This window comes from Podarcis cretensis (genome assembly GCF_951804945.1).
Source record: "Podarcis cretensis genome assembly, chromosome: 16".
Taxonomy (NCBI): Eukaryota; Metazoa; Chordata; class Lepidosauria; order Squamata; family Lacertidae; genus Podarcis; species Podarcis cretensis.
The window spans coordinates 27601663-27628535 of NC_137186.1; the positions used below are offsets into that span (position 1 = coordinate 27601663).

At 47.0% G+C, this 26873-nt stretch overlaps 1 protein-coding gene across 9 annotated transcripts in view; it reads left to right on the forward strand.

Annotated features, from left to right (window-relative positions):
• The window catches only part of CABP1 (calcium binding protein 1), a 73893-nt gene that overhangs the window by 30422 nt on the left and 16598 nt on the right, over positions 1-26873 (forward strand). The window contains exons 1-2 of one of the 9 annotated variants that reach the window (XM_079956972.1): positions 3875-4414; positions 24741-24859. The exons of 1 other annotated variant lie outside the window; for it this stretch is intronic. In XM_079956972.1, the coding sequence (XP_079813098.1) occupies positions 24815-24859 (45 nt within the window). In that variant the 5' untranslated portion in view covers positions 3875-4414; positions 24741-24814. 7 more of the 9 variants (XM_079956973.1, XM_079956971.1, XM_079956976.1 and 4 more) reach the window with 7 other exon arrangements.

Consider the following 26873-nt stretch of genomic DNA (forward strand, 5'->3'; position numbering starts at 1 on the left):
GCTACTGCGCCCTTCTGCTTTCATTCAAGTCCCATTCAATTCAATGAGGTTTGTGGTGGAGATTTTACCCTGTGTTAATTAGCCAGGTAGGGAAGGTACTATCTGAATATGAACCATATTGAAGCTGAGAAATTTCCAGCCCCTAGAACTGCCCCTGCCACAATCTTGCACTACACAGGAATATTGGAAGCTGCCTCACAACACAGCATGTCATTGCTCCATGTAGCTGAGTATTGGCCACACTGAATGGCAGCAGCTTTCCAGGATTTCAGACAGGGGTCTCTCCCAGCCCTACCTGGAGATGCCAGGCATACAAAGCAGATGCTCTCCAGCCCCTCTTTACATTGCCCTCTGTGTGAGTGATGTAATGCTGTCCTGAGTTGCTGTACCAATGATGCCTTGTCCTGTTTTGCCACACTAGCATCAGGATGCCATGACTTGCAACCCCACCTTAGCGGCATCACGGGTAGGTCTTGCCTCTGACTTTGTATGACGTTACTTAATGAAATGTTTGTTCCACCTTGGGAAGCAAGCAGCGAATAAGCGTATTATGTAAGATATTAAGTGTCTTGACAATTCTGTCCAGCCAGATGGCAAATAATCCATACTCCCTCTGGAGAGGCGGTTCTTGCAGAGAGCAGTTTAGCAGTGTTAGTTTCTTTTCCTCCTTGGGCTTGTTCCTTGGTCTTGTTCAATCCAGCCAGCCAGCCAGCCAGCCAGCTCTTTTGCATTCCAAAAGTATAATGTCCTTCTCCTGTTATGTGCTGATCTGAAATTAAACACGGTCTTCAGGAGGAGAGAAGCTGAGAACATAAAAAGTAAATGAGCCAACATGGGAAGTTTGACTCCCATTTATGACCTGTTTTGGACCAGGTTACAGCAGGCCCATTAAAATCCCTCCCACTGAAGTCATTGCAGGAGACATTCCTTGTGCCCGAGCTGGACCTGGGCCTTGTGCTGTCAAAGAGACTGTGATCATAACCTGGAGTATAATAGAACACTGCAGCTGTCCCCAAACTGATGGTTGTGCTCTGCCTCCATAAAGGTAAAGGTAAAGGTACCCCTGCCCGTACGGGCCAGTCTTGACAGACTCTGGGGTTGTGCGCCCATCTCACTTAAGAGGCCAGGGGCCAGCGCTGTCCGGAGACACTTCCGGGTCACGTGGCCAGCGTGACATCGCTGCTCTGGCCAGAGCCAGAGCCAGAGCCAGAGCCGCACACGGAAACGCCGTTTACCTTCCCGCTGGTAAGCGGTCCCTATTTATCTACTTGCACCCGGAGGTGCTTTCGAACTGCTAGGTTGGCAGGCGCTGGGACCGAGCAGCGGGAGCGCACCCCGCCGCAGAGATTCGAACCGCCGACCTTTCGATCGGCAAGTCCTAGGCGCTGAGGCTTTAACCCACAGCGCCACCTGCGTCCCTTTACTGCCTCCATGGTCAGAGGCAAAAACACTTCTGAATATCAGTTGCTGGAGATCACAGGAAGCGAGGGTTGCTGTTGTGCTCAGATCCTGTTTGTAGTCTTCCTAGAAGAGGCATCTGGTTGCCCATTGTGATAGCTCAGTTAGTAGAGCATGAGACTCTTAATCTCAGAATTGTGGGTCCGAGCCCCATGTTGAACAAAAGATTCCTGCATTCGCAGGGGGTTGGACTAGATGGTCCCTATGGTTAGACCCCTGTGGTCCCTTCCAGCTCTATGGTTCTATGATTCTATGGACTTAATGAACCTTTGGCCTGATCTAGCAGGGCTCTTCTTACGTTCTAATGGCAGAGCATGTGCTTTGTATGCCATTAGCCCAGCCAACATGACCAATAGTCAGGGTCACAGGAGGAGTTCAGCAACATGTTGCAGGGTAGCAGGTGTCCCAGCCCTGTGATAAAGTATCAGTGGGTTGGTTAATCTACCAAGGCCTCCTTGATGTAGCCTTCCTCCTGGGAAGGAGTGTTGCCCATCTGCTGCCAGTGGAACTTTTTGCTGTATTGATCCCCGGAGGGCTTTCCAAAGCCAATGTCTCGTTCCTATTTCTGCCTCAGTGATTTCCTCTCTATTAATAAGGCAACTGCTTTCAACTCTGATGAGGTTTCCAGCTGGAAAGTAAAGCTTCTTTGAAGCAATTACTGCTTGGAATATGAAACATTGCTAGATCTAGCTTGGCACTGACTGCATCAGCCTTCCCCAACTTGGTGTCCTCCACGTACCTTGGACAACAACTCCCATCAGTCCTAGCCTGCATGGATCTATGATGGTGGGGCTGATGGGAATTGTAGTTTAAAACCTATGGAGGGCCCCAGGTTAGGGGAGGCCAGACTATATTATATCGCTGAGCCTCACCTACCATGTAAGATGTGGGAATAGCCCCCAGCTTTGATGATAACTTCAACAGCAAAATGGAACCTCTCTCTTCAGAGGCAGTCTGTGTTTCTGAAGTCCGGGCATCAGAAGCAAAAGCCTGGAAAGGAGGTCATTTTCATATCATGCTGGAGGGCTTCCTGGTGGTGTGGAGTATGGTCCAAAGGATCTACACTCAATTTGAGTCTCAGATAGTTCCCCTGACATAAAAATAGCTGGCAGGGAAGCTAACTCCACCAGGGAGAGATTATCTGCCTGGATGTTTGTCAATAAGGTACATGAGAATGACAAGGGTGGAAAAGGGTGTGACCTTTGGCTGCTGATATTGGGTATCTACCTGGACTGTTTCCTCATTTACTTTTGCACAAGAGAATCCAATTACATGTCAATACCCTTTCCCCAACCCTCTGAGGGATAGTTAACCCAAGATTGATTACACTACAGAACTTGAGAACTTGATGAGATGTTCCCAGTCAGGCATCTTGGGCTTCACAATGGATCTGAGCCAGACCACCTGACCTAATGAATTTACAAGTAGAGACTGTTGCAGAATAGCTGCAGGAAGGGTGGGGAACATCCAGCCCATGGGCCAAATATGACCCTCCAGTCTCCTCTAGCTGGCTCTCAGGATTCCCTCCAAACGACATCCCCTCCCCCTGGGTTACACTCTGTCCCTGTTCTGCACCCTCCTAGAATGCCTTTCCTTGATGGGGATGTGGCCTCTGTGAAGTGCAATAATGACTTCTGCTTGCGTGATTGTTGTTAATTATTATTACTATTAATTTCATTTTTCACTCACCCTTCATTCTAAGATCCATGGGCAGTTTACAATAATTTAAAGAATTTAGATCAGGTAAAAGAAGTTACAGGCACAGAAACAGAGGCTGTCCTGAAAACACACCTGTCAGGTGTCAAAGGCTAGAGTAAATAGGTGCCTCTTCAGCATCCCCCAAAAGCCGTAAAGTGAAGGTGCCAGATGCACCTCTGTGGGGAGAAGGGAGTTTTACAACTTAGGGGCTGCCACAGAGAATGTCCTCTCCCGGGCCAACACCCTCTTAACTTCTGAGGATGGTTGAACTACCAAGAAGGCCTTCTCTGTTGATCTTAACTTCTAAGAGTATTTCTCCGGAAGGAGGCAGTCTCTCATATATTTGTTGCCAAAGTTATTTAGAGCATAAAGCACTAATGTGAACACTTTGAATAGGGCCCAGAGCTCAGGGGGTTGCATAACCAGTTGGAGGATGGAGAGATGTGTGTGAAGGGGAGGGGATGGATGTTAATAACTTTTGACTTTTGCTTGACTGCAATGTGGCCAAGTGTGCAAAGATAACAGCCGTTTCTGTTGCTCTGCCTGATTTTGTTGCTAGCTCAGATCACCACTGGTTGTCTAGGCTGTCCTTATCAATCACCAGGAGGTTCTCAGCTATTTCCAGGGTAGGACTGGACTTGAAAACCTATACTTGCCAACCTGGTCCCCTCTAGATGGTTTGGACTACAACTCCCATGGGGGGGGGGCGGGACCAGGTTGGCAAAACCTCCTGTGCCTCACCTTGAGCTCCATGATGACTGTCATAAATGAATGTCAGTGCAGGCCCCCTTCGGACTGAATGTGGGGGGTGCTCACAGAACAGGGTGGCAGTCACACCGGTGGGACTTGTGCCTGAGTATGTCCCACTCAGTTTTGACCCAGGGCTCTGAGGCCTCCCACCCTGATGCCCTCTGTGACATCCACATTCTGTTTCCTGAGCTGACCATAGGGAAGCAGGACAGGCAGGCATCAGGATACACCTCACCCCTGTGGATGCCAAGAGTACTTCGTTATCTCTCAGAGGGCAACAGAATTGTTTTGTGACAAGGGTGCCATTCTTGGGACCCTTTAAATCTGGCTGTGCCAAGCAACAGCCACCCCCCTCCATCAGGGCGCTGTTGCTGCTGCCATTCTCCTCCTCCTTCTCCTCCTCCTCTGCTGGAGCTCTCCAAAGTGCCTCTCTGCCTTCATTCCCCATCTACGAGTTCATGCTCTGGTCCAGGGTGAGCCTGGCGTTGAAAGTTGGCTGACTCCACAGGTGAGGGAGCGAGGGGGGGGGAGGGAGGGGATCCGGTGTCTGCTAAGGCGGGGAGGGGGGGGAGCTTTGGTACATCTTTTGGCGAAGGTTCTCCCCACCCTCCGCACTTCTCCTGTTTGGGAAGTGAGGGTCGCCTTCCTCCCTCCCTCCCTCCCTCCTCGCCTCCTTCCTTCCCCAGGCCAGCGCTGCGCCTTCATCCCGCCGCCGGCGCGGCGCTTCCCACCCACTGCCGGGGCTCCCGCGGGGTTCGGGGAGCCGATGCGGCGGTCGGAGGGAGGGAGGGAGGCTGCGGCTACTGCGGCGACGGCGGCTCTGCGGGGCGAGGAGCTTCACCTGCGGCTCTGCCTGGCGTAGCCTCTTCTCTCCATTCACTGCTGCTGCTGATGCTGGCGCTGTCCGCGGGCGGTGGTGCTGAAGTGCGGCGGCGGCAGCTTTGCAGGCGCTTCACCTGCGGCGGCGGTTGTGCCTGGCGGCGCCTCTGCTACTATTACTGCTGCTGCTCCGGGCGCTGTCCGAGGGATGTGGTGCTGAAGTGCGGCGGCGGCAGTCGCCTCCAGCTCAGGAGCTTCCCCAGGCGTGGGGCGGTGGGGGGTGGGGGAGAGAAGATATAAAGACGCGTCCCCCCCCCTCCTCCTCCTCCTCCTCTCTACCCCCTCCCTCCCGGCTTCCTCCTCCTCCTGGCGGCTTAAGAGATGCTGGTCCGCTGAGCGGCGGCGGCGCCGACCATGAGTTCCTCCTCGGTGCGCAAGAGCGAGTCCAAGACGTCCTTACTGCGGACCGGCGGCGGCGGGAGCGGCAGGCGGGCGCCCAGCGAACCGCAGCCGCGCAGCTCCGGGGGCCGCACAGAAGGCAGCCCCGAGCCCAGCGCCAGGAGGCCCCTGTGCCACCCAGGAGCCGGCGCCACAGTCTCCTCCAACGGCAGCTTGAGGAGGCACCACCAGCAGCAGAATCGCCTGGGGGAGCCCGACGAGGCGGAGGCGGCTCCGCGGAGACGCGGGAGCGGCCGGGCGCGCGGCTCCTCTCGGAGTGCCAGCCAGGAGGCGGAGAGCGACGGGGTAGCGACGGCGGATCGAGGGCAGGACTTGGGCGGCAAACGAGCCAGCCGAGAGTCCCTCCAGCTGCCCGACGGAGCGTCCCCCAAAGGCACCTCCGGCGGTAGCGGAGGCGGCGGCAGCAGCAAGAGCTCCGCCGCCTCCAAACCCGGCGCGGAAGTCGACCCACTCTTCCACCAGCTCCACCCCATCCTCAGCTCCGTCTTTGGCCAGGTAAGGGGCCCTTCGTCCCTCCTCTAACTCTGCTGCCCCCTCCTTGCCACTCCTCTCTTTCCTGCGCTTCCTTCTGGGACGGGATGCGGGGTTGGGGAGGAGAGAGCTCGGAAACTTCTGGCTGGAAATGCGCTGCTTCGGGGCTGCCTGGCAGGAAACTCCAGCGGAGCTATGCTGGGAGGGAAGTACGGGGGCGAGAGGGGGCGAAAACTGACGTTGGAGCTGCTTCTCTTCCTCCTCCCTGCAAAGCCCCAACTCCAAATTCTCCTGGAGTCCTCCCTCTACACCTTTCCCCAGGTTCTCAGGAGGAAGCAACCGCCGGGTCAGAAGCGTGCGTGCGCGGGAGCACCGGTAAAGTGATGCAAGGCAACCGCCGGGTCAGAGGTTTGCGCGCGAGAGAGCACCGGTAAAGTGAGGCAGGGCTAAGCAGCTAGTCCTCAGGAGTCGCCAGGGAAAGGAAGTGGGTCGGGCAGATATTGGCAGGGATCAACAAGCCACCTAAAGCAATCCCCGTGGAAAAGAAGCTGGTGAAGAGCAAAAGAGAACGCAGCAAGCGGGAAGGAGTCGTGCTCGGCGGTTTGGTGTGTGTATGTGTGTGAATTGTGCCTGAGCGCACCCCTGTGTGTTGGGTATCGCCCCGAAGCTTTGGGGTCAAGTGAACCTGTCTTTCTGAGTGAGAGGAGAGACACCGCATATGCTTCAGTCCGGTGTGTTGCTGGGGCGGGCTGAAGGTTGGAGAGACTGTAAGTGAAAAAAAGGTGAATTAGTGAAACAGTTAAAAATAATACATTAAAAAAATATGCAATAGACACTTTAAGCAAACCTAAGAATGAGTTGCCTATCCCTTTATTTGTCTTTTGAGCTCCTGTAGCTGACCTTCGAATATTGGGTTTGATTTTAACACTGCTCTGTTCACCCACTGGTGACCATTTTCACATAGATGCAGCTTGAAGGTGAGAAAACCTCCCTTGCTCCTTTTTTCTGGGTGTTCCACTTGTGAAAACTGTCTCAGGACCAAGTCTGGGTTGGATGCCAGCGGCATGACCACAAGCTATGCAAGGCTTCACCAACCTGGTGCTCTTCAGATGTTTTGGATGACAACTCCCATGAGCCCCAGCCAGTATGGACATACTGATGGGAGTTGTAGTCCTAAACATCTGGAGGATACCCCGTTGGCAAAGTAAGAGGAGGCCCAGTTCAAAAGGAAGGTCTCCTGCACAAGTCCCATTGAAATGAATAGGGGATGCTTGTGCAAGAGAACCTCAGCAACTTCCATCTCTATCTCATTCTCTGCCATCTTTTAATAGTGCTTATAATCTTTTCCCTGCAGGTGGCCCCTGTATCTTTCCACCCAGAAAGGTTTGACATTTAAGTTTACGGGAGTGACAAATGCCAATTCCAGCCATTTAACTGACCCTTTTTAAAAATGCATTTTTATTTTGATGCGTCAGCCAAATAAAAGAGCATCAGAATTAGACATGGTGGAGAGAGCGGGACAGGGAGTGTTTGCTTCAGTTGCTAAGTTGTGCTCTGGGTCCAATCCCGCACTGCCACTCACAAAACATTTGGTTGATAACAGCTCTCTCTGCATGAGTATTTTTTTAAAAGTCCTTTTCATCCAGGTCTGAAATCTTCAGACAGTCAGGATTTTAAACTGAGCAGGATGTGTAGAATGGTTTGTTTGTTTGTTTGTTGTTAGATTTATTTATTGTTAGATTTCTTTCAAGGAGGTCAGGGTGACATACACTGTTGTTCTCCTCCTCTCCATTTTATCCTCCTAACAATCCTGTGAGATAGGTTAGGCTGGCTCTTGATGCTGTTGTGTCAAGTTGATGGCGTCCAAGTGTTCTTGCTGGGAATGAATCCTTCCTATGTGATGGAGAGGCTAAAGAGAGAGGGGTTGTGTAACCTGTCCCTTTCTGCAGCCTATCTGTAGGGATGGAGCAGGAAGGGGCAGAAAGACCACCCCATAAGATGCTCCCTCCCAGAAGTATTCTAGCAAGCTCTTCACCAACTGGCTGCTCTTCAGATGTTTTGGACTACAACCTCCATCAGCCCCAGCCAGCACAGCTGGGAGTTGTAGTCTGAAACATCTGGAGGTGCTTAGGATGGCAAAGGCAGGTCCAAATTAAATTCCTGAAAACTCTGAAAAAGAGGGAGGTGGAAGGAGGAGTTAATTTCTTTCCTTCACAATAAGGAAGAAAATTTATTTTACTGTTTGTTTGTTTATCTATCACATTTATATCCCACGTTTTCTCCAAGGAGCTCAAGGGTTCTCTTCCTCCCCAACATATCCTCACAACAACTCCATGAGTTAGATTAGGCTGAGAGATGGTGAATGGCCCAGGGTCACCCTGGGAGTATGTTGGCTGCGTGGGGATCTGAACCCTGGTCTTCCAGGTCCTAGTTTAACAATGTAACCAGTATGCCACCACTGGCTCCCCTCTGGGGAGAGAGAGAAGCATTAACACCCCCAACTGTTCTGCTCAGGCTTCATACAACCTCTGCCGCCAACCTATCTCAATCTTGGTGGGGTTACAGTGTGTAACTTTTAACCAACCAGTCCTAACTCGGTGCTCTTCAGACATTTTGGACTACAGCTCCCATCAGCCCCAGACAACACACTGTCCTAGCACAAGTAGTCCATGAAACCAAAGTGAGGATTTTTGAAATGCAAGGAGAGAGGGATTTGGCTCTCCAATGATGCATTGTATCACAAGCCCAACCTGTATTTCTCATGCAGCTGGGGACTGGGAAGAGGAGATGACAGACTAGGAGCTGGGGGTGTCTCCAGGGAGATGCAGAGTAAGTGCATCTAAAGCTCTGTGTGACACAGTTTGTCTTCTTTGGGGAAGCGCCTCATACATTAGATTGGCATGTGTGCGCGGTAATGTCTGCAGGAGCAGTTTTCCCAATCTATGTGCTCTCCTTGAAGTGTGCTCCTGGGAGTACCAGTTGGTGGAAAGGCAGGACACCATTTTTTCAGACAAACTAGGGGGAACTGTATCTTGATGGCAGCGTGTCTGTGCATGCAGAACATCCCAGGTTTAATCCCTGGCATCCCTGGCATATCTAGGTAGGGTTTTAGTGGCGAGATTCTGGAGGCAAGCAACTGGGGAGGCTGTTCAGACCTTACTTGTGGACTTCCCAAGAGCATAAGACCACCAGAAGGGTATGCTAGATCAGGCCAGTGGCCCATCTACCCAGTGCCGGATTTAGGGTTGTGTAAGCTGTTCCCCCGCACAGAGCACAGAGCCAAAGAGATACAAAATTGAGAAAATCCATTTGGGGGCACCAAATGTTAGAATCATAGAATCATAGAGTTGGAAGAGACCACAAGGGCCATCGAGTCCAACCCCCTGCCAAGCAGGAAACACCATCAGAGCACTCCTGACATATGGTTGTCAAGCCTCTGCTTAAAGACCTCCAAAGAAGGAGACTCCACCACACTCCTTGGCAGCAAATTCCACTGTCAAACAGCTCTTACTGTCAGGAAGTTCTTCCTAATGTTTAGGTGGAATCTTTTTTCTTGTAGTTTGGAACCATTGCTCCGTGTCCGCTTCTCTGGAGCAGCAGAAAACAACCTTTCTCCCTCATCTATGTGACATCCTTTTATATATTTGAACATGGCTATCATATCCCCCCTTAACCTCCTCTTCTCCAGGCTAAACATGCCCAGCTCCCTTAGCCGTTCTTCATAAGGCATCGTTTCCAAGCCTTTGACCATTTTGGTTGCCCTCCTCTGGACATGTTCCAGTTTGTCAGTGTCCTTCTTGAACTGTGGTGCCCAGAACTGGACACAGTACTCCAGGTGAGGTCTGACCAGAGCAGAATACAGTGGCACTATTACTTCCCTTGATCTAGATGCAATACTCCTATTGATGCAGCCCAGAATTGCATTGGCTTTTTTAGCTGCTGCGTCACACTGTTGGCTCATGTCAAGTTTGTGGTCAACCAAGACTCCTAGATCCTTTTCACATGTACTGCTCTCAAGCCAGGTGTCACCCATCTTGTATTTGTGCCTCTCATTTTTTTTGCCCAAGTGCAATACTTTACATTTCTCCCTATTAAAATTCATCTTGTTTGTTTTGGCCCAGTTCTCTAATCTGTCAAGGTCGTTTTGAAGTGTGGTCCTGTCCTCTGGGGTGTTAGCCACCCCTCCCAGTTTGGTGTCATCTGCAAATTTGATCAGGATGCCCTTGAGTCCATCATCCAAGTCGTTGATAAAGATGTTGAATAAGACGGGGCCCAAGACAGAACCCTGTGGCACCCCACTAGTCACTCTTCTCCAGGATGAAGAGGAACCATTGATGAGCACCCTTTGGGTTCGGTCAGACAGCCAGTTACATGTTGGCCTCGCACAGGGCACCGTATTATGAAATATTACCAAAGTCTGCCCCTGATCTAGTCCAGCATCCTGTTCTACCAGTGGCCAACCAGATGCCCCCAAAGGAAAGCCTAGGAGCGGAACAGCCCTCTCCCCTCTGTGCTTTTCAGCAACTGGTATTCAGAAGCATTACTGCCTCTGACAGTGAAGGCAGAACATAACCATCAAGGTTTATAGCCATTTGGAGCCTTATCCTCCTTATGTTTATCACTAAGCAAAGTTAAAAAAAACCAAACAGAATCATTTTTTAAAAAACAGAGGGGAAGGTGATCAGGGGCCTAGGAGAAAACACCCAGCGCTCAAGTTTTCTGGGCAACCCCCTAGCAACCTTAACACAGGAGGGACCCACAGGTCATGATGGCAGAATTGGAGCGAGTAGGGTGGTTAACTGTCCATCCGCATGCACTTCCCCCATACACAGAGTTATGGAAATGTGAAATGGTTGCCTGGAGGAGTCTGTGGAGAGGAGTACTGAGCACCTCAGGGGGCGCCTTAATGATCAGGATTGCAGAGTGCCAGTCTCCTCTTATTACATGTGTTATGTCAAGGAGAGAAACCATACCAGCTGGCAAACTGGTCCCCCTCCCTGCGTCAGTCTTGTAGGAAGATAGAAAACTGTCTTATATCAAGAACTGAGTACTGGTTCACTCAGCTCAGTAATGCCTTGTCTACATAAGAGGTGGGGAACCTGTGACCCTCCAGGTATTGCTAGACTCCCATCCGCTCCAGTCAGCATAGCTTTTTTGTTTCGTTTCACTAGATTGAAATACTGCTTGGTTGTAAAAAGTCCTCAAAGCACTTTACAAAGAGAACAAAACAATGAAATTGTTAGTAAAAAAAACAATAATTCAAAACATTCAAAAATAATTAAAATCAGTGATAAGCTAAAAACCAGGTTAAAGCACATGTCAACATTCTACATCTTTTGGATAGGCTTTGACTAAACAAAAAATTGTCTAAACAAAAATGCTTTTAGCAGGCACAGAAAGAGTACAGTGAAGGCACCTGCCTGGTGTCAATAGGCAGGGAGTTCCAAAGGGTAAGCGCTGCCATATGAAATGATGGAGTTATTACAAATGCAAAATGTGTATCATATGGCACCCATAGTAATGCTCATTCTGCTGATTAAAGTGGATGAGAGGGCACATGTGGGGCAAGGTTATCTCATAGGTATACTGGTCCCAAGTTGTTAAGTGTCTTGAACTTGGCCTGGTAACAAATCAGCAACCAGTGTGGATCTCTGAGCACAGATGTTATATGTTGACAGGGTCTTCTGACAGCAGTCGTGCTGCAGCATTCTGCACTAACTGCAGCTTCCAGATCAAATGCAAATGAAGCCCTACTTAGAGCACATTGCAGTACAGTAGAACCTCGGGTTACATACTGTCCTCCTTACAAACGCTTCAGGTAACGAGCTCCGCTAACCCGAAAGTAGATGCTCCTGGTTGCGAACTTTGCCCCGGGATGCAAGCAGAAGTCATGCGCCGATGGCGTGGTGGCAGCAGGAGGCCCCATTAGTGAAAGCGTGCCTCGTGTTAAAAATGGTTTCGGATTAAGAATGGCCCTCTGGAAAGAATTAAGTTTGTAACTGGAGGTACCACTGCGGACTGTCTCGCCAGAGTGGTGCATGCTCTGGTTATCTCCCGCTTGGACTACTGCAATGCACTCTACGTGGGGCTACCTTTGAAGGTGACTCGGAAACTACAACTAATCCAGAACGCAGCAGCTAGACTGGTGACTGGGGGCGGCCGCCGAGACCACATAACTAACACCGGTCTTGAAAAACCTACATTGGCTCCCAGTACGTTTCCGAGCACAATTCAAAGTGTTGGTGCTGACCTTTAAAGCCCTAAACGGCCTCGGTCCAGTATACCTGAAGGAGCGTCTCCACCCCCATCATTCTGCCCGGACGCTGAGGTCCAGCGCCGAGGGCCTTCTGGCGGTTCCCTCATTGCGAGAAGCAAAGCTACAGGGAACCAGGCAGAGGGCCTTCTCAGTAGTGGCGCCCGCCCGGTGGAACACCCTTCCAGCAGACGTCAAAGCGATAAACAACTACCTGACATTCAGAAGACATCTTAAGGCAGCCCTGTTTAGGGAAGTTTTTAACGTGTGATATTTTACTGTATTTTTGGTTTTTATGGAAGCCGCCCAGAGTGGCCCAGAGTACGCCCAGCCAGATGGGCGGGGTATAAATAAATTATTATTATTATGTGCCCCTGATCATGCAGATGACTCTTAGTGAGCAAAATGGGTGGTTTCTTCCTTTCTATAAAAGCTCTGCAGAAAAGAACTCCTTGAAGCACACATAAGTCCTGCTACTCTTACCATCAAAATACATCACAGCCCGATAGTGTACCTTTCCCCATCTGAGGAGAGGAGGGAGCCCAGCTCGTCCTGTTAGTTCTGCAACAGTATGTACAGCCATCAAGCAGAACACCCCAAGCTGGAGGGGTGACTTCACACAGTGTGCTATTGGAGCAGGAGGAAGTGTCCCTGAGCTGGAGAAGAGGGCGTCCCAAGGAGAAAAGAAGAGGCTCACAGTGCAGGCAACAGGAGACAGAGCGAGGCATCTCATCAGTGCTGCAGTGGTTGTCTCAATAATGGGCTTTCTGAGACGCTTGGCCAAGCTGACAGTCCTGGCACAGCTCTCTCTCTCTCTCTCTTTGCAGCGGAGCAATACCAGGGGGGAGGTGTGTGGGGAAAACAGATGCTCTGTCATTGTGCCTGAGCACCAGCCGCAGTGTCGCATTAGGCTAATGACAGGTTAGGATGTGGGTGTGGTGGAGCATAATTGCTTAATATTAGCGAAGGGCCTTGGTGGAGGTGGACCCAGATGCTGGCATTATGATATGTGAGACGTGCACAGCAAGCTGAAGTGGCCCTCACAGGAGCTAAAGTGAAGCTGCTGGTTCCCAGGTTTGGGGTGTATAAGGAGATGGGCCAATCTGACTGATGGGGTGGGTGCAATCCACTGGGAAATGTCTGTCACAGGCTCCGCTTTGGAGGCCTAGGCAGCAATGTTCTGAATACCAGTTTGCTGGAATCTGCAGGAGGGGAGAATGCTCTTGTCCATGAGTCCTGCTAGGGGGCTTTTGAATAGGGGCATCTGGTTGGCCACCATAAGAACAAGATTCTGGACTAGATGAGCCATTTGCTTGATCCTAATTTGTACTTTCTGAAATACCGTAATACACAAATCGAAACACAGCCACCCATTAAAACCTTCACTTTTCCACATTTCACAGTGCAGTTCTCCAGCTAAGTGATGTGCACAAAAATGCATATACTGGCATAAAGTATGCATATAATTGCATATATTAGGGTAAATTATATTTAAAAATGCATTATATCCCGGGAAGCTACTTTGAAAATGTGTATATTAGGAGAAATTGAAACTAAAATGCTGGTGAATTTTCATGAGCAACTTAAAAAATAAATAAATCTCAAGCTGATGTGGATATGTGGAGAACTGAATCTAAGATTAAAAAATAAGCACGTTGGAGACACCAAAATTGACAAATTTGTTGATTCCCAGCACCAAGGTCCAAAGGGGGCACTTACTGTGGACAGCTGAATTGCCAGCTATTGTGGTGATTTTGTTTTATAGAAATTTGTTTGTTTGTTTGTTTATAAAATATATGATATGATAAAATATATGATAAGATAGTATATGAAATCTGTTTACAGCACTAAAAACATAAAACCATAGAGTTAAAAACATACACCAATTAATTATTATGGAAGGCTATATTCTTAATTGTAATTTAAAAAGGGCCAAGGAGGTGGGGGCCTGACTACTTTTTATCACTTGATTTAGGAGGGGAAGTTTTGATAGCAGATTTTGGAATTCAAAATAACTATCTTTTGTCAGTAGAAATCAAAATTGAATTAGGAGTATTTCTTTTCTGTATAAATAAATATCTACCTCCCTCCTACTAATAGTATGTCACTGACCACCAATGTTTAGTCAGGTTGAATATCCCTACTAGAGCAGATCAACCATAAATTCCTCACAGCATTTGTACTTTTTGTGGAGATTTTAATGCCTCAGTTGGAGCAACTGCAGAGAGTCTCTTGGTACTTTTCCGCTTAGAATATATTTTCCTAACCTCACATTGTTCTTTGGACAAGATGATGCACGCACAGAGCCTGAAACTGTTGCAATTTGTATTCCAACATAATTTATATGTTCTTCACGGGAGTCCTCTAGACATATCTAAGGGTCAATATACTTATTTGAACAAGCATGCTGGAAGTGCTTTCAGTCACATTATAGTCTCTCCTTCATTATTCACTTTTGTAGGGGATGGGGGTGGCGCTGTGGTCTAAACCGCTGAGCCTCTTGGGCTTGCCAATTGGAAGGTCGATGGTTCGAATCCCCGTGATGGAGTGAGCTCCCATTGCTCTGTCCCAGCTCCTGTCAACTTAGCAGTTCAAAAGCATGCCAATGCAAGTAGATAAATAGGTACCACTGCAGTGGGAAGGTAAATGGCGTTTCTGTGCACTTTGGCACTTGTCATGGTCCTCCGTGCACCAGAAGCAGTGTAGTCCTGCTGGCCACATGACCTGGAAATCTGTCTGTGGACAAACGCCGGCTCCCTCGGCCTGAAAGCAAGATGAGCACCGCAACCCCATAGTTGCTTTTGACTGGACTTAACCCTCCAGGGGTCCTTTACCTTTACCTTTACCTTTTTATTCACTTTTGTGAACACTTTTGAAGTGCTAGAACAAACAGAAAGCAACTACTTTCCAATATCAGTGATCCTATGTCCTTTAACAGAAAGCATACTAACTACCAAATCCTCAAGAGGGTGTTGAGAAATACAGAACATGACAAACTTGAGCCAACTTTTTGTGAGCAAATCTCCAAATCTTGTTGATGTCTTCCAGCAAATTGTCACAGAACCCAGGCCCTATTTGATAGCTTATACAATTAATAACAACACAGAGACAACACTCATTGACTGGTTTGATGGTCAATGCAAAACGGCTAAGAAAGTTCTGGCTAAAGCAATTAGGGATTCGCATAAGAATTCATCAGAGGCTTCCACAGAAAATGTGATCAAACATAGATCAAAAGAAAGGAAGCTGAATATATGAAAACCCAGTGGCAGGAACTGGGACTAGCAGTAATGGAAAATAAGGAAGACAAATTCTGGGAACTGGTGGCCCAGAGTTTAAATGAATTGAATTGGGATCATCACAAGAAGCGTCAATTCCTGCCTTTGATTGTATTAAATGTTTCTCCAACATATTTAGTGGCCAATATTTGGCCACCTCATGAGAAGAGAAGACTCCCTGGAAAAGACCCTGATGTTGGGAAAGATTGAGGGCATAAGGAGAAGGAGACGACAGAGAACAAGATGGTTGGACAGTGTTCTGGAAGCTACAAACATGAGTTTGACCAAGCTGGAAGACAGGAGTACCTGGTGTGCTCTGGTCCATGGAGTCACGAAGAGTTGGACACGACTAAGCAACAACAACAAAATCTACTGGCAGAATCCGAGACTAAGGTGAAGAGTCGGTGGAAGAAGATTGGAAAAAATTTAAAGTTTTTTTACAGAAACATTGCAAAATTAAGGAATGTTAGAAGGTTGTTGGGATGAAGTAATGTGGTTTTAGCAGAAATGATATAAAGGATTAGGTTAAAATTGATTTATTAATTGGTGAAAGATGAGAATTACAGTATATTAAGATAAATTATTAGGATAAAAACAAAGCTGGAAACGATTTGCTGAAACATCTAACTGAACTAGAATACAAAAAAGGGAGGTGTGAGGAGGTCAAGGAAATAAGTAAAGGAAAGAAAGTTATGTAAAGGTCTGATCTGTTTTTTTAATTGTTTGTTTGTATTTCCTATGTCTTTTTTATTTTTATTTTTTATTGTTCCTTTTTGTAATCTTCAAAATTTGAATAAATATTATATATATAAAACAACAACAACAATAAAATCTAGGCAAACATATGTACCAGCAGTGTTTAAGGATTTCTCAGACCTACCTGATTGGCAACCAGTCTCCTGTAATGAGATAAAGGCCATTTTCAAATAATGCTCCTGGAGAAGATATTCTTCCACCTGAGCTCTATAAAGAATACATGGAATCATGAAAGTCTATCCTGGCTGGTTTCTTTACCACCATAAACAACACAGGCCAAATGCCCTCTGGGAGGAAATTGAGTATTATTTTTCTGATTTATAAGAAAGGAGATAGGAAGAATCCAGAAAACTATCAGCCAACTAGCTGGTTAGACACCTCCTCAAAGCTATGGGCATGGTATCTCCTTCAAAATTATCAGACTAGTTGCAAAATAACAACATTGTTCGTGAAGAACAAGTGGGATTCAGAGGAGGGCACAGCATCAATCATCAATGTTTTACTCTTAACCATAAGGAAATATACTAAGAACATTAAGAATTATCCTTATGTAGCCTTTATTGAGTTTTCTGCAGCATTCAACTACTAATTGAAACAGACAGGGAGAAATTTCGAATTGCTAACATTGACTGCAGAACTCTGCTATTCATCCACAAACTATACAGCAATACAAAAAAGAGGTTTAAATGATAGTATGACTGATGCTTTTAAAATGTCATAAGGAGTGAAGCAAGGTTGCATTCTGGCTCCCACTCTTTTTAACTTTTATAGCAATGATTTGGTGTAATATTTAGCCAATGCAAGCTCCACCTCTCCAGTAATTAGGAACAGAAAGGTCTCCTTATTGATGTATGCAGATGAATTAGTGCTCCTCTCTCTTTCTTGATTGGACCTTAAAAATCTCTTGAGGGGTGTTTAGCACATTCTGTAAACAGGAAAGCCTATCTATAAATACTGTTCTTAACCTGACTTTAGCTAATGGGGCCTCCTGCTGCTGCCACGCCGCCAGAGCCCGATTTCTGTTCTTATCCTGAAGCAAAGTTCTTAACCTGAGGCACTATTTCTGGGTTAGCGGAGTGTGTAACCTGAAGCGTATGTAACCTGAAGCGTATGCAACCCGAGGTACCACTGTATATTATATCTAACTAACTAACTATACTCTACCATCAGGAATATCAGAAGCTTTCTTCATACATAATCCTCGTGGCCAACAATTAACGCAAGAGCAAACAGTGCTCCTTTAAAGTATATTTTAAAAATTGCTACTATGCCTATTGAGAGTTTTCCTGTGCTATATGGACTTGGGTGATAACCAGCTCTGGAAAGCAGCTTGTCAATGTGTTTTAGAAATGAGCTCTGCTTTGACATTGAATAAGTGTCAATTAAGGAATTGGCTTTTCTGGACAGAATCCTGGAGGGACCTACAACTAAACTGGAAACATCAGATTTCCCCCTTGGTATCCACTTTTTAGAAGATAGCATTTTAGAGCTTGTTATATGACCAAACTCTGACCAGTTTCCTTAAGAATTGCATTTATTGCACAGCGTTTCCAAGTGATGACCACTGCATTCTTGGAAGGCTGCTACAGCAAGGTCCCATAAGCAGGCAGCCTTTGTATTTGTGGTCAACCGCAGGTGGAAGACTTCACTCATTATCTGTTAGCCTTAAATAGAGACCCCAGAGATTGCTTTCTGAAACCTTTGCGCACACAAGCAAGCAGGCACAGCCCGGAAGAAATGGTTCAATTTCTTTTGAGTGGCAACAATAGCTTTGTAACACACAAGAGTGGCCCTCTATGTATTGGCTGCAAAAAAACAAAACAAAAATGCAGGCAAAACAAAACTACCATGGCAAAAGGAGTTAGATAAAAAAAAAATACGTTAATGTGGTGATTCAGAGATTTAATTTGACATCAAGCTGGATTTGAGTTTGTTGGTGTCTCTGGTAACTTCTCTCTCTTACACCATGGATGTTGGCAAATTGCATTTTAAAAAGGCAAAATAGTACGGTGGTACCTCGGGTTACATACGCTTCAGGTTACATACGCTTCAGGTTACATACGCCGCTATCCCAGAAATAGTGCTTCAGGTTAAGAACTTTGCTTCAGGATGAGAACAGAAATCATGCTCCAGCGGTGCGGCAGCAGCAGGAGGCCCCATTAGCTAAAGTGGTGCTTCAGGTTAAGTACAGTTTCAGGTTAAGAATGGACCTCCAGAACGAATTAAGTACTTAACCAAAGGTACCACTGTATTAGAATTGGAGCTGTCAGAGATGCACAAGGGAAACTGTGTTTTAATGCTCAGAATCTTAGCAAAGTATTTTTTTATATTTTGCCTGTATGTTCTGAATTATTTATTATTTATTATTTTATTATTATTTATAAATATTATTTATTGCTTAATACAAGTTTGTCATGGCCTTTGTCTCTAGAACAATAAATCTATGAACTGAACTTAGTATTCATAATTGCCTGCCCAGGTCTGGCAGAATAGAAAAGTTTTAATTGCTATCTAAACAAGGATGTGGCTTCAATAATTGTCAAAGATGGTTAAATGGTAAGAGCCATGCCTATGAAGATGACTTTGCTCACTACATTTCCGACATCCCTCATCAGGATCACAGAACTTCATAAAAATGCCAGATGCAGAGAGCGCTTGACGTCTCTGGAAAAAGGGGATGTGTGTGTGTTCGTGTGTGTGTAAATAATTAATTCCTTTGCAAATGAGGAATTCCAGTGTGGTTTGAGCAGACTGCTTTATGTCTCCCCAAAATCTCTTTGAAGCCAGGGACCTTTTAAAAAAAACACACACAATGCACAGCGTGATGTGAAGCCAGCCTGTTGGTCATAACATCAACAGCTGCTCCAGATGGACTGGAAGTGCTATTGGCTGCTGACGCCAGACCCTTGCAGAAAGTGCTCCAGTGTTCTGCAAAGAATCAAATGTGCTTCAATCTGCCTTTGGGGTCAGATTGCACTTCCCAGCAGCAGCAGTGTGGGATATCTTTGCTATGCCATTGCTGTAACATTGAGAAGAAGAAAATCTCTGTCATGACTCTCAGATTCAGGCGGCAATGAAACAAGGCTGCTGTATTCAGAGGATGATCCTCAGTGCTTCCCCCTTGGTTCCCCTGACCTGAGGAGGGAGCTATTCTGCCTTTCTCAGACTTGGAGATATTTCCACACCCGCTATGGTGCAGAGGTCAGCCCACAGTTGAACTATGGAACTCGCTCACACAGGGGGTAATGTTGGCCACCAACTTAGGTAGCTTTAAAAGAGGATTAGACAAATTCATGGTGGACAAGGCTATCAGTGGCTACTAGCCACAATGGCTATGCTCTGCCTCCACAGTTGGAGGCAGTAATGTATCAGTCGCTGGAAACCACAGGAGAGGAGGGGACTCTTGTGTCCAGGTCCTGCTTGCAGAGTTCCCTTTAGCTTATCTGCTTGGCCAGTGAGAGAACAGGATACCTGAACTAGATGGATCATCGGCTAGATCTAGAAGGCTCTTCTTATGTCTGCAGAAAAAGATAAGGTCTCCTACACATGGCACAAACAGCTCCCCAAGGAAGTGGGTCATAGGAATGTAAACCTTACACAATGTCAAAGGCTTACTCCACCCAGTTCAAATTGCCTACAACGACTAGCAGCAGCGATCAAGGATTTCAGGCTGGGTGTCTCCTAGCCCGACCTAGAGCCGATGGGCACTGAACCTGAGGCCTTCATGTAAAACAGGTGCTGTGCTATAGGAATCTGCCTTAAACTGAGTCAGACCTTTAGTCCATCTAGCTCAGGATTGCCTACAGTGATTGGCAGAGGGCATTCCCAGCCCTACCTGGGGGTTGAACCTGGGACCTTCTGCATCCAAAGCAGACGCCGTACCACTGATCAATGAGCCTTCTTCTTGAGGTCAGATGCGGCACAGGGCTTGCTAGCCTACTAAGTCATCTGATGGAATGTTTCCTTGAATTCTATTTATTTATTCATTTAGAAACATTTACAAACCACTTAATATTTAAAAAGCACAACACAAAAAGTATAAACATAGAATAGAAATACAGTATAAAACCACTATAACATGTGTAAAAGCATATAAATGGGGTTTTTTTGTTTGCCTGGATGGAGGAAAGGGAGGTGCTGTGTGTGTGTGTGTGTGTGTGTGTGAGAGAGAGAGAGAGAGAGAGAGAGAGAGAGAGAGAGAGAACTAGCTTACTGTACAAAGGTAAAATTTGCATCAGTTACTCCACCCACTTTTGCCTCTGACGCCCCCCCTAGCATGTGGCCCCCTGGGAGGTTGCCTAGGAGTGAATATGACCCTTGGGCTGAAAAAAGTTCCTCAGCCCTGTTCTACACTGACTGGCATCAGCTCTCCAGGGTTTCAAGCAAACACCCTTTCACAACCCTACTTGGAGATGCAGAGGACAGAGGGATGGAGCCTGAGACCTTTTGCATGCAAACAAGATGTTTTTCTACTGAGCTGGGACCATTCCCCAAAAGGCTTGTTTTAAAGACTAGCAAGTTTATTACGGCATCAGCTTTTTGTGGACCAGAGCCCACTTTGTCAGAGGCATGACGTAGGGAGTGCAGATGTTCAGATTCTTTGATAAGGGGGGTGGACCGATCAGACAGCCTCGGAAGGCAAGGAATGGTGGCCAATGAGTCACATTCTCCAGGCAGAGCTCAGACCAGATTGGAAAGAACGGAGTGACCCAGCCCAAGTAGCAGCGGCTGGGTCGCAATAAATCAGCAGAGCAAGGAAACACAAAACAACGGGAGCATTAAAACCCGAAGTAGGACAGCAATTTCCTCTAGTGAGCCATGAAATATGGATTCCATAGTGGCAAATGTGCTGATACGATACGATACGATACGATACGATACGATACGATACGATACGATACGATACGATACAATACAATACAATACAATACAATACAATACAATACAATAATCTTTATTGTCATTGTCTCCATAGAACCCTCATCACCCTGAATTACAGTTCCCATAATTATTTGGGGGAAGCCATGCTTGTCTAAAGTGGTATCATAGTGCTTTAAATATATGGTGTGAATGTGGCTTTAGCTGGTTTCACCAGTCATTGACTCTGCCTCTGTCTGCCATTGGCTCTGGCTTCATCTACTGTTGGACTCCATGCCTTCTGCTCTACCAGGGCACTGGCCGCCACAGGCTGACGCACTGAAGCCCCAGAATAAACTAGCAGAGAGTCATCAGTTGCCCCTTTTGGCATCCTCAGAGGCACTGGTCCTTAATAGATCTTCCAAGCCTTCTTGTCCTCCTGGACTGCACTGCCTCCCTCTCTGATTGCTTATTCACAACCTTACCAAGATGCACTGAATCTACCAGAAATCACTGGTGGCTGTGTGGCTCATTGGCAGAGCACATGTTATGCGTGTAGAAGGGTCCAGGTTTTATTCCCAGTTACTCCAGTTAGCGGGGCTGGGAAATACCTGCCTGCATGAACTCCGGGAAGCCAGTCAGATCAGACAGTCCTGAGGTAGACTGACCAATGATTTGGTGGAAGGCAGTTTCCTATGTTTATGGGTGACTCAGGAAGCCTGAGTGTCTCAGTGAGTGTCTGCCGGCCACTACAGGTGCAACTGGCCTCATGGCTTGGAAATTTGATTTTATCACTCCAGTTCTACATAATTTGCAGAAGGCTAGAGATCTGGGTACCTTGGGAGCTGCCTTTTCCTTGCACCCTCTGATTGACATCTGAGGCCTGGCTTCAAATCCCTCAGCAGGCAAGGGTGGTGTCAACTATGGGCAGAGCTTTTCCTGCTGCAGCTCCTACCCTATGGGATGCTTTCCCAGGTGAGGTCTGTTGGGCCCCATTGCCATTGAGAAACTTTCAGTTAATTTTGTCATTTTTTTCTGGTTCAGTTCAGTGTTATTTTCGTGCTGCTGCAATTTGTTAAACAGGTTGGATAGTGTTAACTTAAATAGGAGCCTTGGAGCTGCAATGTGTTGACATCTCAGTGCATATCTTGTCTTCATATTTTCTCTCTCTCCCTTTTTGGCAAAGAAATGAAAAGGAAGCAATTGCTTTCTTCTGTAAAGCTTCTGATTTCTGTAAATAAATTAAAAGGGAGCAATTGCTATCTTCTGTAAAGCTTCTGATTTTGTTTTAAAACATCTATGTTTTTTATGTATAATATGATGAGTGAAATAAAAAAAATAAAATTAAAGCCTAGGTGGAGCTTAAAAACATTTTTAAGGGGTTATGTTTGTTTTGCTTGGTTTATTATTATGAGTGTCTGTTAGCTGCCATGAGTCTCTTTGGGAAAATAGGGTAGAAAAACTGAAATAAAATAACCAAAGGCACACTGTTACGGAAGAGAGTGTGTGGTGGCGGCGGTGGCGGCTGAATTTGGCTTCTGCAAGCCTGTTTCAAGATACACACAGAGGTTTCTTCTGCTACATGATCTCCAGACCCGAGAAGGTAGCCAAACTGAGACCCGGAGCAAACCCCTTTGTAATTAGTTCAGATTCTCAGCTACTGCTTAAAATGACTCATACGGCTAGAGGCCTTGCTGCTGCTCCTCCTCCTGTTCTGTGCACACATTTCTACAAGTCAGGATCTGAGCATTTGCTTCCGTCAGCCACCATCCATTTCTCTCATCCTTATGGGCACCAGTTCAGAGGAAGCACTCACACCAGCAATGCCATGGTGGCACTGACCATTACAGATCTGCCTTCAGGGACTCATGTGCCCCAGAGGTCTGAGGGTCTGCTATCTCTCCCTCTTTCTCTTTTGCCCTTCTCTCTTCTCCCAGGCCCATTTTCTTGTCGGTGCTGTGATAAGATAGGAAATCACTTACATGAAGTAGGAAAGGAAACGCCATCTCAGGCCGGCAAATGCTGTGGGTGGATGTGGCTCCGTCGTAGAGCACGTGGCCTGCAGCTCCAGTTACAAATGTTGGGAGATGTAGGAGAGGCAAGAGGAAGGACTTCTTGAGACGGTGCATAGCTCAGTTGTGGAATTTGCTTAAAGAGGAGGCAGTGATGGCCACAAACTTGGATGGCTTTAAAAGAGGGTTAGACAAATTCATCTTGATAGCTACTAGCCATGGGGGCTATTGTTCTACCTCTACTGTGAGAGCCACTAAATGCCTCCGAAGCCACAGGAGGGGAGAGTGCTGGTGAGCTCAGGTGCTGCTTATAGGCTTCCTATTGAGGTGTTTAGTTTGCCACTGTGAGAAAACGATGCTGGATTAGATGGGCCATTAGCCTGATCTGGCAGGCTCTTCTCGTGTTCTTATACAAGGTTCTCAGGCTCTAGGAACTTGGACTCAAACTTTTTTGGCAGCCCCATATATAAATATTCAGCCACTTAGTTCTGGCTTCATGGTGTATGCATGGCTTTGGGTTCCAGGGTCAGTTACAGATGGCTCTCAATTTCAAGTATAGAGCTGGGAGAAAGCAAGGGGAAGAGCCATAGCTCAGTGGTAGAGCATCTGTTCTGTGTGCAGAAGGTCCCTGGTTCAGTCCCTGGTGTCTCCAGATAGGACTGGGAAAGACACCTGTCTGAAACCCTGGATAGCTGCTGCCAGTCAGTGTAGAGAAAATGGACCCCAGTGTTCTTACTTGGTATAAGGCAGCTTTGTAGGTTTCTGTGATACAGAAAGAATCCCCAAAGATAGAAAGTCTAATTTTGTTGAGTAATCCTCAGCTTTTCAGCAGATTCATGAACTGATTAAATTCACATCAATTTGCACATTTAAACACCCATATAGGCTCTGTTTTCAACTACTAGAGGATTTGTGAGATAAATGATGATGTTGTATAAGCAAAAGCTGCCGTGTATTACTGGAGGGGAAGGGCATCCTTCATACTGGCATATTCTATTCCCTTTCACCAAAACTCAAAGAGCCCCCAAATGCAAACCCTTAGCTTACGTCACCCTCAGCCACTACCAATTAATCAACAAAAAATTTAAGTTGATTAACCTGCTGGTGAAACTGTTCAAAGCCTAGTGTGAAATGTTGGTTTTGTGTCCCCCCCTTACAGTGTGTGTGTGTGTGAGAGAGAGAGAGAGAGGGGGTGGGGGTGGGGAATGAATCCCCCAAATGTTGGAGGGGTAGGGTCATTCCACACCTGTCCATATCTGTGTGATGCAGGCCCTGATCAAGGAGAGAATTTTTGCCAAACCTCTCAAGAAGCCCTGCACTGGTGGTGGATGTGTTCTGTTCATGTGTTTTCTTGCACTCAATTTGCTCAGGCCCTTCTTAGTGCCTCTAAGTGGATTGCGCTCCTCCCAGCTGTCTTCTCTGGGCATCGAAATGCTCAGTGTTTGAGGGGATAGAACGGAGCACTGTGGCAGTCTCTGAGCACTGAGGGCAAAGGTAGAAACTGACTTCTTGTGGGGGCTTCTTTGTTCTTCATCCTCCCTCCAATGAGTCAAACCAGATTCCTCCTCCTCCTCCTCCTCCTATCCTGAGTGGTGGGAGGGATCAGAACTTTAATCTGATGTAGATTATATCCATCCACCCACTCCCTCCTTCTCTTCCTCTTTCTTTCCGTTCCTCCCTCCTTCCCTCTCTGCTGCTGCTCCCCTCCTTTCCTTTCCTTTCCCTTCCCTTCCTGCTTCATCTCTTCAAAGAAGTGAGAAGAAAGTTAACAAGCAGAAAGAAAGAGATAGAGGGAGGGAAGGAAGGAAGGAGATGAATGAGTGATGGAAGGGAAGAAGAAGAGAGCTCTCAGAAGAGAGGCTTCCTGCCACTTGTGCCCAGTGGAGCTCTAGATTTGACTGCTGCCGCCTCTCTCCCTTTGCTCCTAAGGACTGCCTTTCATGGAACCAATTGCCCGCTTCCCTTTCTAAGCCTGTCTCCCGGAAAGGCAGCTTCAGCATATTATGGGCAACTGTGTGAAGTCTCCACTGAGAAACCTCTCAAAAAAGGTACGTTTCCCCCCACTGCTTAGATGTGCGCTGCTTGGGTCGCCATCCCAGCATCTTTGGGACAGGTTGACCACTTGGTGTCACTTAAACAGGTAGGGAGGGCTGGTGGGAAGCAGGTGGAGATGTGTCTCCCAAACTCCCCGCCTAAACTTGGTCATCGGTCGGGCAGCGCAGAGGCTGAGAACAGTCACTTGTGGGTGTTTGTGTGCATGAAAGCATGATCCCATCCATGTGCAGTTGTGTGTCGACACAGAGGTATGTGCAGTTGTGGGCACATGTTTGCAAAACATGGGGCATGAGGCACTAGGAAGCACTCCAGCACAAGCTGCATATAAATGATCAGGAGATGCTCCTCTTGGTATAGGTGCCATTAATTGCCTTGAGAATTGTGCAGGAGATCCTCTCGGGATTGTTGTGCCCAGTGCCTTTTTTCTGGGGGGACGCATACCCCTAAACGTTTTGTGAATCTAAGTTTGGCCTCATTGAGGAACAGTATTTCAATATTAGTAGGAAAATGAGAGTATCCCTAAACTTTTTTTAGAAAAAAGTTGTGCCCCTTGTTGGTTGATTACAAGTGTGTTCATGTTTCTGTACCTAAACATACTAGCACACATGTTTTGTACAAAGCTACCAACTGAAGCATCTTTCTATGGGTGTAGGTGCACTTGTGGCTTTGTGCATAGATGTGCAGAGTGCAAATTCATTAGCGCATATTCTTCAGTAGGGACACAATTAAAGGGTGTCTAGTTTGCGGTGCATTTTGTGTTATCGCAATCAGGCTGTTTGAGCCACAAGTGCATATCCTGGCTAGGTTGTCCCCCTTGCTTCCATGAGGGTCTGTGATCAGTCATCCCTGTTGAAACAAAGATTTTAGTGTATTGCTAGCAGCTACTGCACTCTGGGACAGGGGAAGATGTGACTTCCTTCCCAAATCCCCCTCTGCCCTTCCCCAGTTTTCTGTTGGGGGGTGGGTCCAGCCGCTGTTTCTTCAGCCCCACCTTCTGCATTAATGTAGGTCAGCCCTTCCGGCAGTTATGTGCCAGTCCTCATTTACCCTGGAAGAATCACTTCCATGGTAAACAACAATGACCTTTAAAGCATGAAATGGACTGGATTTTGCATCATTTAGGGTGCACATTTTCCTATGTGCTGCTTCACACCCCCTTTTCTCTGAGGCCTTGTCCTGTCTGCTCCATCCATGAGGGTAAGTTGCTGGGCCTTTTCTGGGATAGCTTGTACCCTTTGGAATTATTTGTTGGGGGAAAGCCATAATGTTAATTTCAGCACACTGTTGATGCTTTTTAAAAAACGCATTTTTGAGTAGTTAATCTTAACTGGCTGTTGATGCTGCTGTTAAGTTCTGTGTTTATAACTCGGCTGAGGGTTTCAGTGGGTGTTTTCGTCTATAGCGAAGTGTTTGGATTTTAGCTGCGTGATCAGTTGTGCTCAAGGTTCTTCCCCCCATACATTCTTATTGAATCTTCCTGTGATTTTCTGCTGTAATCACTTCAAGTAACTTTTGGCAGAGAATGCAACAAATAGGCTTTATAAATAAAACTAGCAATACAGCAGAGCACCCACATAGCATTTACTGATTCCCCGCTTCCCCTTCCATTTCTATGCTCTGGCAAAAAGGTATATTCGTGGAAATAAGTAACACACACACCCCGCGACTGAACTGTGAATGGAGTTCAACCTGGAAGGTGGGCACACATTTGCCCAATAACACAACCAGGCACTTCCAACTTGTTGTGGCATCAGTGGCAGTGCGTGAACAGTAGCCATCTGTTAGTAATTGGATGATGCTGGTGATACAGGGAAGGGCCGTAGCTCTATGGCAGAGCACCCACTTTGCATGCAGAAGGTCCCCAGGTTCAATTCCTGGCAGCATCTCTAGGTAGGGCCAGGAAAGGTTCCCTGCCTAAAAACCCTAGAGAGCCACTGCTGCCACCCAGTGCGGACAATACTGATCTCTGTATAAAGCAGCTTCCTGTGTTCTTAACGACAAGTGGAG